The following is a 13479-nucleotide window of genomic DNA, read 5'->3' as shown; positions in this document are numbered from 1 at the left end:
CGACTAAACTCATTACATGTACTTAGAAGTTCTATGAAAGCATTTGTTACATTTTAATGTGTTTATCCAAACTTTTCATTTAGTTAATAGTGTCACATTATTTATGGGGTTCTCTAGGACTAGGTTGTTGATAGTCTATCCCTAGGAAAGGCCATTACTGTTTGATTGATGGGTGTCTGGGTGGGTTACGTAAGTCCAATGGCTTGCCTGTACAAAACAATGTGCCTGGTACTGTAGCTTGTTTCATTCATTTAGACAGGATAAGCCATCTATGGTATAGTCCCCAAGAGCTCCTTTAAGTGATCTTTATTGGCATAATGCATTTATTTTAATATACAGATAACTCTTGTTATTTTTGTAGGACTCTTGCAAATTACCTGATATGGAAATTTGTGTATTCAAGAATTTCAAATCTCAGTAGACGGTTTCAATATAGACAACTGGAATATATACGGGTAAGGAAATGCCTTTTCTGTTTTTCTGCCCTTCCTTTTAGATTATGTCATTATCACAATTGAAAACTGTGATAGATTTTTAGGAGCTGTAACTAAACAGTTTGCTGTGAGACCCTTTAGACTTGTCAGATGAGTTTATATAGAACACAAGTTCTGAAAATGATGACAATGTTGCCTTAATTGCACTGGAGTCAACAATCTAGATTTTTCTTTTTAATATTTGCTTTCTCACCTAAACAATCCCGCTCCTGCTCTGATGCCTCTCTGGTCTCCCACCAGTCTCTAATTGGTCCTTCTTGACATAGACATGATGGTGCAGCTAATCGATGCTGGCTGCAGTGGTGGCTCATTATGGCCAGTGAATGGCAGCAGTGGTCCCATGTCCATGTTAGGAGGAATCAGGAAGAACAGAACATTGGAATGAGAACATGAGGGATTTATGAGTATTATTTCTCCTATTACCTTAAAGTATTCTCAACCAGTTTTTTACACATTTTGAATGACTGGACAATCCTTTTAATAGTCACTTTTGCATTGGGTTTCGGTCACTCACAACAGATGCAGCTGGCCAGTTGTTTTTGAATTGAGCTAGACACAACCAATGGAACAATTTGTACTTTATCTGACATCCATAGATGTACTCAGCTACAGTTTTTTTTTGAATTACCAGAAACCAGTCTGATATCTTCTCAATCTTCTGTTCCCCTTCACACACATGAATGGGATATTCCCATCTTGAGTATTTATGGAATGTTTGCAGTCCCATGGCCTCTGTTTGAAGCTTTCCTACTGAAATAAAGCTCTCCTTATTAATTTCTGTAGGAAGTATAGAAAGTGCTTAGTGCTGCCACCTATTGATTGATTTGAATGGTCATGAGACCCTGTTCTTCTGAAAGTTGAGTACAAGAGGTGAAACTTCAATTATTTAGGCATTTATTACATATTCTGTGTATATCCCTAAATGCTTAAAATGGGAATATGCCTTTAAATGATGTCTGTGTGAACCCCCACTAGAATAATTAGGGAATTGCTTTTCTTCTGTTCTATCAATACATATAAAAGTATATTTCCTTATTGAAATCACATCTTAAAAGTAGGCAAATATCTATAACACATTACAATAAATCTCAGGTACAAACATTTTTCAAATATTTTTTTGCCGTCCTATATTTATATTCAATCATAAAGAACCCTCTGATATATTTTTCTCTCAAAGTGATGACATTCCACAGCTTTACGACATTTTTATTTTGCAGGTTCTTTTAGGAACAAATACTTTGGCTGCACGCTGGGACAGATGTGTAAATTATATTGAAAATGCTCTCCCTTACGCTGTAGGAAAGATGTTTGTGGATTCTTTTTTCCAAGAGGACAAGAAATTAATGGTACTGTATTATACATGTATATAAGAAATGTATGAATATAAACCATGAACTATGTTTATAATGAGAAAAACAAATGCAAACGTTTTATAAGTATTTAAAGGACAACAATTTTCAGCAATATATTTATTTTCTTCTATAGAGGTTAGGAGTCTAATTGTATTACCTATTGCATTCTATTGCCTACAGTATATTTGCCAAATTTTTGTAGTTGGCATGCAATAATGTTTAGTACGGTATGAAGCCAAGTTTTTTAGGGGTGTGGACAAGGCTCTTTCGAAAGTCTCTGCCATTTACTTTTTAGGCCATGCCACTCTCATGATGCACCACACCCTTTTCCATGATGCATCATGCTTCTATCAAAGCAAGTGTGGGCGCCGGGGCTAATGATGCGGCATCCCAGCGTACAAGGAGGGCTTCATGGGGAAGATAGCAGCCCTGCATCCACTTTGAGGGAGATTTACCAGCTATCCCAGGAGTCTGAGGCCTCTCTTCCTTTGAGGAGCCTCCTTGATGTTTCAGCAGAGTTAGCAAATATGCTATTCCCTGAATGCTGTGACTGTAATCTGGATGTTAAAATGTAGATGTGATCCAAAAATTGTTGAAAAATATTAGATCATTGGGGGTCTCAGAAGTCAGATAGGGGACTAGACCCAGTCCTCCACCCATCCCCATGTCTATGATAAGGAAGAGTTAGTTATATGAAGTACTTTCTGAACTTCTGTGCCATCACTCTGTACAACTCAATGAGAGGTGCAGAAACAGGCGAACAGGAGAGGTTGTTCTGGTAGGAAAGGATGGAGGACCAAGGTCCCCCATTTTAGTGATCTCAGCTGCCACCTGTGAATAGGTGATATAAGTTCAGAGCTGCAATATCCCTTTTTTAGCAAAGTCCAAAACAGTGTACTGATGGATGAAATGTAATATTTTTATAGATTTTAAATGGCAGTGGGCATGGAACCACTGTGTTAACCAACAGATTTGACTTTGGGTTAAACCTAATCCTGGCAGTCCCTCAGTATTCACCATTTATCACCTGTACAGGGATCTGGACTTTACTGCAGGGGAACCGCCTGGACACTACATCCTGGAATAGCTAACTCACGGGGGTCAGAGACACTGGTGCTGGGCATAGAGGGTTCAGCGAAGTCAGGGCAGGCAGAATACATACTTACTGGTAAACAGTTCGAGGGCATGGCAGGCAGTGAAGGGTCAATATGGAAGTTAGGCATATGTCAGGTCATGCAGTTTGGTGTCAGAGTCCAGTAAACAGACAGAGGTTGGTATATGGGCAAACAACAGAATACAGCACACCTTTGCAGGAACTTAGCAAATTAAGGAACCAAATGCTAACCTATCTAAGTGCTCAGGCATTTCCCCACAATTTTGAAAAGTTTTAGAAAAATTGTAAAATTGGAAGTGAAATAGTATTTCATAACTTTTTCTTTTAATTTTTATTTGTTTATTGACAGAAAAAAGACATACAAAATTATTAACTTAATCTTCAACATTATAAAATTTCTCATTTTTACCCCAAAGCTTCCCCCTCACTCCCCCCTCCTAGCAATGTGTCTCCTATCCCCTCCATCAACCAAGACGGAAAAAGGCATAATGGTGGGGTGAAGGCAGGAAAACTTATGACTTCCAGATCCTCCATACCTTATTCCATTTCTCCTCAATGTTTCTTTGTTTATACAAGATTCTTTCATAATTCTTAATCTTATTGACCAGATTCAACCATATATACACACTAGGAGTATTTCGTGAAAACCAACTTTGCGTAATCAAAAGTCTTGCCAAGAAAATTATTTTAATCAAGAGGAATCTTTTATACTTATCACAAAAAATTTGGGAAAAATCACCCATGATCCAACATTCCACTGTGTATGGAATCACTATTTTCAGTTTTTGGGTAATAAGTTTAGCTATTGCCTCCCAATATTCTGTTAGTTTTATACAAGACCAAAACATGTGTAAATAATCAGCCCCAAGTGAATCGCACCGTGGACAATTAGACGCATTTCTCAACCCACATTTATTGAGCCATACTGGTGTGACATGTACTCTATGTAAAATATTAAATTGAAACAAAACATGATTCAAATTATGTGGCACTAATCTTAAGTTAATCATTATTTTCCCCCAATCATCTGGTTGGAGCCTTAAGCCAGATTCCCAAGCCTTTTGTCCGGGAAAACGTATACTATTAAATAGTGCATCAAGAAGCAAGTTATAAAGTTGAGAAATTTTTTACTTTATCCCAAATTTCCCATCACATCATTCACAAGTGTACAAGTATCTATCTGTAACAAAAATTTCCCCTTTACTCTAGAAAGTGCCGAATGTAACTGTAAATATCTAAACCAAGATAAATTAATTATATGCTCTCTTTGTGTCAATTCCAAAAAGAGAAGTATATCTCGATTACTCACTACTTGCAACATACAAAATATTATTTTTTTTGCCAATATTTTTCTTTAGCTAAATCATCCAACTCTTGTAACTAATAAATATGCCAGAGAGGCGTAGAGTGGAGAGATCCCCTTATTCCCAATCAACCTCTAATAGTGCTTCACGCCTTAACGAATAGCTTTCTAAATTCCCTATAGTCCTGTTGATCTCTGGATAAAAGATTCATAACTTTTATATGTAAAATAAATAGTTTATTTGCTAAAATTGTAATATTAATTCCTGAGGTTCATTAAAGAGGACATTTCATAGGTCCATACTTTACAAGATAAATAGCACGTTAGGTAGGGCATAAAGCAGGGATCCTATAGTGCTAACTTTTATTCATGAGCGTTGTTCCATTCGCCCGCTGTGCCCTCTGGTATTTTCTCCGCTCAGTATGCTAATTACTGGCATCGGAACAGGGAGGAGGAGATGTCAGGGTTTCTCAATGGGCGTCTCCTTCTCCCTGGCTGTAGCGCTGTCCAATCGCAGCGCAGAGCGTCACAGCCAGGAAGAAAAAAACTCCCTGGCTGTGACGCTCTGCGCTGTAATTGGACAGCGCTACAGCCAGGGAGAAGGAGACGCCCACTGAGAAAGACTCAGTCTCCTCCTCATTGTTCTAATACAATAAAAAAAGCGGCAAAATAAACGGGGGGCCACAGTGGACGAACGGGCGGGTCTTTTGGGAAAAAAAAACAGCCATGGCATCAGTGGGGGCCGCCCTATAAGGTAACACCCTAGTTAGACTTTGCTAAACTGATGAAGTTTAAGAAGAAATTAATGAGCTGCTATTTCTGTGATTTCATAATACATTATAGAAAACAGTCCTTTATGTAGAACATGAAATCAGACAGAATTAGAAGAATGTGTTGGAGAAAATAAGATTTAATATGTGCCAGGTTGCTTTACTTTGTTCTCATCAGACCTAGAGAAACATTTCTATGAAATATATTTTTTGCAATGGTTTTGTTAGCACACAGTGCTGCTACATTCCTGATCAAAAGTTTAAGACCAGTTGAAAAATGGCAAAAAATCATATTTAGCATGGCTGGATCTTAACAAGGTTCCAAGTAGAGCTTTCAACATGCAACAAGAAGAAATGGGAGTGAGACAAAACATTTTTTGAGCATTCAATTTAATGAAAACAATGAATAAACTGAAACAGGCTGTTTTTCAGATGATCAAAAGTTTAGGACCACATGCCTTTAAAAGGCCAAATCTGTGCAAAGATGTGGATTCATTGTCATTTTCTGTCAGGTAGTCACACGTTGTGATGGCAAAGGCAAAAAAACTCCCTTTTTGAACGTGGTCGGGTTGTTAAACTGCATAAGCAGGGTCTCTCACAGCGCTCAATCGCTGCTGAGGTGGGGCGCAGTAAGACAGTCATTTGGAATTTCTTAAATTCTTAAATGATCCTGAGGGTTATGGAACAAAAAAGTCAAGTGGAAGACTCAAAAAAAATTTTTTATCAGCACTGAGCCGGAGGATCCAATTGGCTGTCCGTCAAGACACTGGAGTATCCTCGACCCAAATTAAGGCCCTTACTGGTGCTGACTGCAGCCCCATAACCATCACACGGCATCTGAGACTGAAGGGCTTCAAAAACAAAAAACGTCTTCAAAGACCTCGTCTCCTTGAACACCACAGAACTGCTCGTTTGGACTTTGCAAGAGAGCACCAAACATGGGACATTCAAAGGTGGAAGAAAGTTTTATTCTCTGATGAGAAAAAATGTAACCTTGATGATCCTGATGGTTTCCAACGTTACTGGCATGACAAGCCGTTCCCACCTGAGATGTTTTCTACGCGCCACAGTGGAGGGGGCGCCATAATGGTCTGGGGTGCTTTTTCCTTCAGTGGAGCAATGGAGCTTCAGGAAGTGCAGGAGCGTCAAACGGACGCTGATTATGTCCAGATGTTGCAGAGAGCATTCCTCATGACTGAGGGCCCTCGTCTGTGTGGTAACAACTGGGTTTTTCAACAGGACAATGCTACAGTACACAATGCCAGCAGGAGCAGGACAAGGGACTTCTTCCAGGAGAATAACATCACTCTTTTGGCCCATCCTGCATGTTCCCCTGATCTAAATCCAATTGAGAACCTTTGGGGATAGATGGCAAGGGAAGTTTACAAAAATAGACAACAGTTCTAGACAGTAGATGGCCTTCGTGTGGTCATCTTCACCATTTGGAGAAATGTTCCAACTCACCTCATGGAAGCGCTTGGATCAAGCATGCCAAAACGAATTTTTGAAGTGATAAACAATAACGGCAATGCTAATCATTACTGAGTTCATGTTTGGAAGTTAGATTTCTGTTTTGGGGGGGTTTAGGTGTGGTCCTAAACTTTTGATCAGCTGGAAAACAGCCTGTTTCAGTTTATTCGTTGTTTTCATTAAATTGAATGCTCAAAACATGTTTTGTCTCACTCCCATTTCTTCTTGTTGCATGTTGAAGCTCTACTTGGAACCTTGTTAAGATCCAGCCACGCTAAATATGATTTTTTGCCATTTTTCAAGTGGTCTTAAACTTTTGATCAGGACTGTATTTCCATTACACACATCCATTGGCTAGAATCATGAAAACGTACCAGCCATTGGCTGGTGAAGATAAGAGTATGCACTGGCCCTTTATGAGCCAGAAGGGGAGCACATGTGTGCCCTATGGGTATATGAGCAGAGGTCTTGCTGGAAAGCAGGCCTCAGCCTACGTGGAGGGACAGAACAGACCCAGCATTTGGCACCGCGGGGAAGAAGGCAGCAGGAGGGGGGTCGGGGCCACTGGGATAAGTAAGTGGGGGAATGGCATCTCACAGCTGTATCAGTATTCTCTTAAACGGGATGTCCAATTAAGACAACTTATCCCCTATCCATAGGATAATGGATATGTGTCTGATCAGAGGGTCAGACCACTGAGACCCTGCCAGAGATAGCTGACTGACGCTCTATTCAAACAAGGAGTATGCGCCCCATGGGTCTCAGATCAGATACATCCCCTATCCTGTAGATAGGGGATCCTATCTTGTGGATAGGGGATAATTTGTCTTAAAGGAACAACCCTTTTAATTCTTACCCCTGGCTGCTTCTCAAAGTACTTTTAAGATTGCACAATAAGTTTTCATTAGATAATAAAAACTGTATTATTCAACATACCGTTTATGCTGTAAACAATTATATGGTTTACGATGAGATGGCGAGCAACATTGCAGGTATTACTAACTACCTATTTAGTCATGCTCAATTGTTACCCAAATTATAATATGATATTGTATGTATCTCATGTCATTGTATTCATTCCACATTTGACCACTTTCGATTCATGTAAATCAATAAAAATAATTTTAAAAGAAAGATAATAAAAACTGTAGTGCTTCTATTCACGCAACAGCACACAAATGTCAATGTTTTGTAAATTGTATATTTAAAATCGGAGCCAAAGGACATTATTACGCTGACAGATACGTTTTCATGGTTCTAGCCAATAGACGGGTGTCATGGAAATAGCAGCGCTGTGTCCTAACAAAGCGATTGCATTAAAAATATATTTTATAGAAATGTTTTTCTAGGTCTGATGAGGACAAAGTAATCCAACCTAGCACATATTTACTCTCACTTTCTCCCACACATTCTCCTAATTCTATCTAACTTCATTTTCCACATACAGGACTGTTTTCTAGAATGTATTACTGTATTATGATATCACAGAAATAACAGCTCATTATTTTCCTCTTAATGAATCTCAGGAATGAATATTACAATTTTAGCAAATAAACTTTATTCATTTTATATAGAAAAGTTATGAAATTCTATTTTAAATTGTATAATATTTCTTTTAACAAGGTCCCTACATTATTCAAAATTGTTGAAATAGGTGTGAAAAGTGTGCAAAAACACATAGTAAATTGTCTGTGGTTGGTTTGTGTGTTTTATTTATTTTTAGCTTTCGGCTTTTACTTGGTTCTCAGCACTGTGTGAATATGATCAGGGCAGCACCTGTATGGGTTCTTATGTTCTTGCTGTGCTTGCCTGGGTTTCCTCCAAGCATTCTCCCTTCCTCCAACATACTGATTAGCCAATTGGCTTCTTATAGCACTAGTCTTGATATATTCAGTATGTGAGAAAATAAATTTAGACTGTCTTTCTGGGGACAGAGAATAATACTAGAATTTACAATCTATGTACTAAATAAATAGCAGAAAAATAAAAAAATATATTCCCTTACAGTCCTCAACAGCAGCACAGATGGGGTTAACTGCCCCTGTGGACTGGTAGGACCGGCGGAATTTTAATGAGCCCAAGAACCAATAAACGATCTTCAGCTCCCTGAAAGGGAGGAGATCACCCCCCAGCCCACCGTGTTTTTTTCTGTCCTCTGGACAGGTGGACTGGCGTGTCGCTCCCTCTTTGGGAGCTGAAGATTGCTTAGGGGTTCTTTTTTCCCTCCTTAAAGCTTAGCTCGCTTTCTATGCATCTCAGTGCCTTTATTTTAGGCCTGATCATGGCGATTTCGGTCTGGGGTACCGTTGGGGAGGGGGGCGTCCCCTCCCCTCTTCTTTCATCATCTGTAGACGGTGCTCCGTTCCTCCGTTACCGCATGTGTGCGGCGCTATGGGCGCCGCCATTTCCCGGAAGTGACGCGCCTTAGGTGCGCTACGTCACTTCCGGTTTTCCGAAGCGATGCGGTGATGTATAAAACTCACCTTTTCTTAAACTGGCTCCCTAGAATGACATCCTGGACTTAGGATTAGTCTGGGGAGACAATTTTTCGTTTAGGTAGAGCCAGTATAGGCTCTGGTTTTTCTGAGTGCTTGCTTTGGCAGCACATATACAAAAAAAAAAAAAGGGAGTGGTGCTGATCTCGTTTCAGGAACCCGCCCATTGGGCGGGGTTTCCTCCTTTTAAGCGCCCAGAGCCCATCAGTCAGTGCTCTGGTTGCGTTGCTTTCACAAGTTAGCTCCAGAGCTCGCCTGTGCTTTGTGATATTCCTGCAGTATTGCTTTGCTTGGGTTTTGTACTTCCTCTTCTTTCAGCTCTATTTCTTCTAGTGCTGGTGGGCCCCCTTAAGGTCTGGTTTTCTCCACCTCCTGATGTTGTAGGTGTTATGACCTGTTTTGTTTCTTCCATTACAGACTATGGCTTCCCCTAAGGAGGATCAGCGGAAGGCTGGGGCCAAGAGGAAGCATTTGGCATGTTACGAATGTAACACACCCCTAGTTGACAGCTGTCCTTACTCCAGATGTGAGAGTTGTCGCACGGCATCCACGGAACCCACGATGCAGGAGATGTTCCAATGGACCAAGACATACGTGGATGATTCCATCAAGGGAGTAGTTCAGCTACTTAATGAGAGGCTACCAGGTCCCTCTCAGACTCCCATGGAGGTGGTCGCACCGGTCGAAAGACCTACCCCCTGTTCAGTGGGGTCTTCTTCTTCTGAGGAAGAAGAATCTACTTCTTGCTTTTTTCCTCCAGAAAAGACGCAGAAGTTACTCAAGTCCATCAGGTCGGGGGACCAGGATGTTGACATGGGGGAGTCCTCCGATCCCGCCGGTCGGACACAGCGTGTCTTTAGAGCGGATGAGACCCTCCTCTCTGTGATGCGCACAGAGTGGAAGAAGCCTGAGAAGGGTCCAGTGCTTACCAGAAAATTCAGACTCATGTACCCGATGGCTAAACCCTTGGTGGAATCGTGGGGTTCCGTTCCCAAGGTGGACATGGCTATAGCCAAGTTGTCCCGGCGCACTCTAGTCCCTGCAGACGATGGGTCTAGCCTGCAGGACCCCCTAGACCGGAGGGCAGAGTGCACCCTTAGGAGGGGTTACGCGGCGGCCGCCGCCTCCGCATCTACTTCCATTGCGGCCACTGAGGTAGCCACCTATCTACGCTCTAGGCTTAATCAAATCCAGACGGATGTGGACCAGAGCGTATCAAGAGACGACATCCTGGCAGCCTTCAAGTCAGCCAACCTGGCTATGGACTTTTTAGTTGATTCCTCCCAGATGCAGCTAAAGCTGGCCGCCAAAACTATGGCCCTAGTTTCAGCTGCCCGCAGACCACTCTGGCTGAAACCGTGGATTGCGGATAACGCATCCAAGTTTAACCTTTGTGGGCTCCCCTTCGAACCAGATAGGTTATTCGGGTCCGAATTGGACAAAATAATGGAGGGGCTCTCCGATAAAAAAGGGAAGAGCCTCCCCCAGCAGCCCTTTCGGGGACGCCCCAGACAGGAAAAGAAGGGCGGAGGTCGTTCTGGGCAGCAGTCTAGGAGCAGAGATTGGGGGGGGCCGTCTCGTAAATATCCGAGACGCCCCCGCAAACCCACCAGGGAGGCAAAACCCTCCTGACTATGGGCCTCCTCGAGGCTCTTGGATAAGCCCTGCTGCCCCTGCAGTGTCTCCTCTAGATTTTCCCGTGCCCCTCCCCCAGATTCCCGTGGGGGGCCGTCTTACCCATTTCAAAGACTCTTGGAGCCGGTTGATTGCAGACCCCTGGGTCCAGGACATAGTTTCCGCCGGGTACCGGGTAGATCTTATCTCTCTCCCCCCAGAGAGATTCATCGCCACACGAAGCTTCGGGTCTGCCAAACAGGTGGTCCTAGAATCTTACATTCAGGACTATATTTCCAAGGGAGCCCTGGAGGAGGTACCGGCAGGGGAGAGGGGCCTAGGGATTTATTCACCAGTGTTCCTGGTTCCCAAGAAGACAGGAGATCTCCGGATGATCATCGATTTGAGATTCCTCAATCGATTTATAAGGAAAACAAGGTTTCGCATGGAAACCATAAGGTCAGTCAGCCATATCCTCAATTCTGGGGACGTCATGGCTACTCTGGACCTCAAGGATGCGTACCTTCACATTCCGATCCATTCCGCTTCCCGGAAACTCCTCAGGATCGCGGTCCAGATCTCAGGGGTTTGCAGGCACTTTCAGTTCGCCGTGCTTCCCTTCGGAATCTCTTCTGCCCCCCTCATCTTCACCAAGGTGGTGGTTTCGGTGGTGGCAGCTTTGAGACTCCAAGGACTGACTATTATTCCTTATCTGGACGATTGGCTTTTCATAGCCTCTTCAGTTCCGATCCTTACCCACCATCTTCAGGTCGCAGTCTCCTTTCTCTTCCGCCTAGGCTGGATTATCAACTGGCAGAAGTCGAATGTGAGCCCATCGACTTCAATCCATTACTTAGGATTCGTGGTCGACTCTGTGGAGATGTCCCTCCGGTTGACTCCAGAAAGGAGAGCGCGGATTCAGGACCTGGCAAAGGTCCTTTATGTCCCTCGTCGAGTCTCTATCCGGACTCTCATGAAGATGCTGGGGCTCATGTCAGCGGCTGCGGATGCGGTCCCTTGGGCGTTATGGCACCTCCGTCCTCTTCAGTCGGAGGTCTTACACCTATGGAACGGCAGCCCTGCGGGGCTAGATTCCCTGTGCTCCCTGTCCGGTCAAACCCGAAATTCCCTCAGATGGTGGTTTCAGCTACCAGCAGGGAAGTCTATGACCCAACCAGCTTGGGTCATATTGACTACAGACGCGTCCCTTGTAGGCTGGGGCGCTCACCTGGACGGATCCCCAATTCAGGGATCTTGGTCTCCTCTGGAGCGGCATCTTTCCTCCAATCTTCGCGAGATGCGAGCTATCCGGCTAGCCCTCCTTCACTTTGCGCCTCAGATCCGGGGCAAAGCAGTGAAAGTCCAGTCAGACAATATGACTGCTGTCCTCTATATAAACAAACAGGGAGGCACAAGATCATTGCCCCTTCTGTCAGAGATCGGGGTAATTCTTCGGTGGGCAGAGCTGAACCTTTCCCATCTATCTGCCGTTCATATTCGAGGCTCCCTCAATATGATAGCGGACCGCTTAAGTCGAGGATTACCGACCATGGAGTGGTCTCTGCATCCGGAGATCTTCAGGCAGCTAGTTCACAGATGGGGTATGCCAGAAGTGGATCTCATGGCAACCAGGTTCAACGCCAAGGTGATGAGGTTCTGTTCCCTCTACAGGGAAGACAACCCCCTGGCGATAGATGCTCTGTCAATACCATGGAGGTTCAGGCTGGCTTACATCTTCCCTCCCTTTTCCATGATACCGAGGGTATTGATGAAAATCCGTCAGGATCAGGCCTCGGTAATAGCCATCATACCGTTTTGGCCCAGAAGATCCTGGTTTACCCAGCTCATTCAGATGAGTCGGGGACAATACTGGAGACTCCCCCCGGAGCAGACCCTGGTGTCGTGGGACACTCACCTCTGCCCAGATCTGCACAGGTTCAACCTGACAGCCTGGAGGTTGATCAGTCCCTTCCCAACATAGAAGGGCTTTCCGAGTCGGTCCTGAGAACTTTGTCGCATTCCCGAGCAGAGTCTACAAAGAAGGCCTACTCCAGGATCATGAGAATCTTCGAGGCATGGTGTGATTCCAGACAGGTGGCGTCTGCAGATCCGCCCCTTCCTGCGATACTTCAATTTCTTCAGGATGGATTAGATAGAGGCCTATCTCCAGCTACCTTGAAGGTACAGGTTTATGCCATCTCGGCCTGTCTCAACAGGCCACATTCTCGGGACCCACTCATCAAACGCTTCCTGAAGGGAGCTGAAAGACTAAAGCCTACTATACTGAAACCTATCCCCCAGTGGGATCTTTCAGTAGTGCTCAGGGGGCTAGCATCTCCCCCCTTCGAGCCCTTGGAGGAGGTAAATTTTAAATTTCTGACTTTAAAGATGGTCTTTCTTCTGGCTATAGCTTCAGCCAAAAGAGTTTCTGAATTGCAGGCTTTTTCCGCAAATCACCCGTACATTATTTTTCTACAGGATAGAGTACTCCTGAAGTTTTTACCTTACTTCAGGCCTAAGGTGCCTACTTTCCAGAACATCAATCAGGTAATATCTTTACCAGTTTTGTTTACAGCCTCCTCCTCTGATACTCCAGCTAGAGACCCGCTGGATATTTCAAGATGCCTCCAGATCTATGTGGATAGATCTAGTGAGTTCAGGAAAGATGAGAATCTTCTTATCCTGTTTGCCGGTAAGTCTAAAGGCCGTAAAGCGTCTAAAGCCACCATTAGTCGCTGGATCAAGGAGGCCATTTTGGAAGCTTTCGTCTCCCAATCCTTAGATCCTCCCGAGTTTGTGAGGGCCCATTCTACTAGGGCGGTCTCCACCTCGGTTGCGGAGAGAAGACTCCTCCCCTTAGAGTTGAT

At 43.7% G+C, this 13479-nt stretch overlaps 1 protein-coding gene across 1 annotated transcript in view; it reads left to right on the top strand.

Moving 5' to 3' along the window:
• Positions 1-13479, top strand: part of PHEX (phosphate regulating endopeptidase homolog X-linked) — a 284982-nt gene that overhangs the window by 117000 nt on the left and 154503 nt on the right. The window contains exons 10-11 of the mRNA XM_044283956.1: positions 362-455; positions 1712-1840. Coding sequence (XP_044139891.1) covers positions 362-455; positions 1712-1840 — 223 coding nt within the window. The remainder of the gene's footprint in view (positions 1-361; positions 456-1711; positions 1841-13479) is intronic.

This window comes from Bufo gargarizans, chromosome 3 (genome assembly GCF_014858855.1).
Source record: "Bufo gargarizans isolate SCDJY-AF-19 chromosome 3, ASM1485885v1, whole genome shotgun sequence".
Lineage (NCBI taxonomy): Eukaryota > Metazoa > Chordata > Amphibia > Anura > Bufonidae > Bufo > Bufo gargarizans.
The sequence above is the reverse complement of the archived record's forward strand: the minus strand, read 5'-3'. Positions and strand labels throughout refer to the sequence as shown.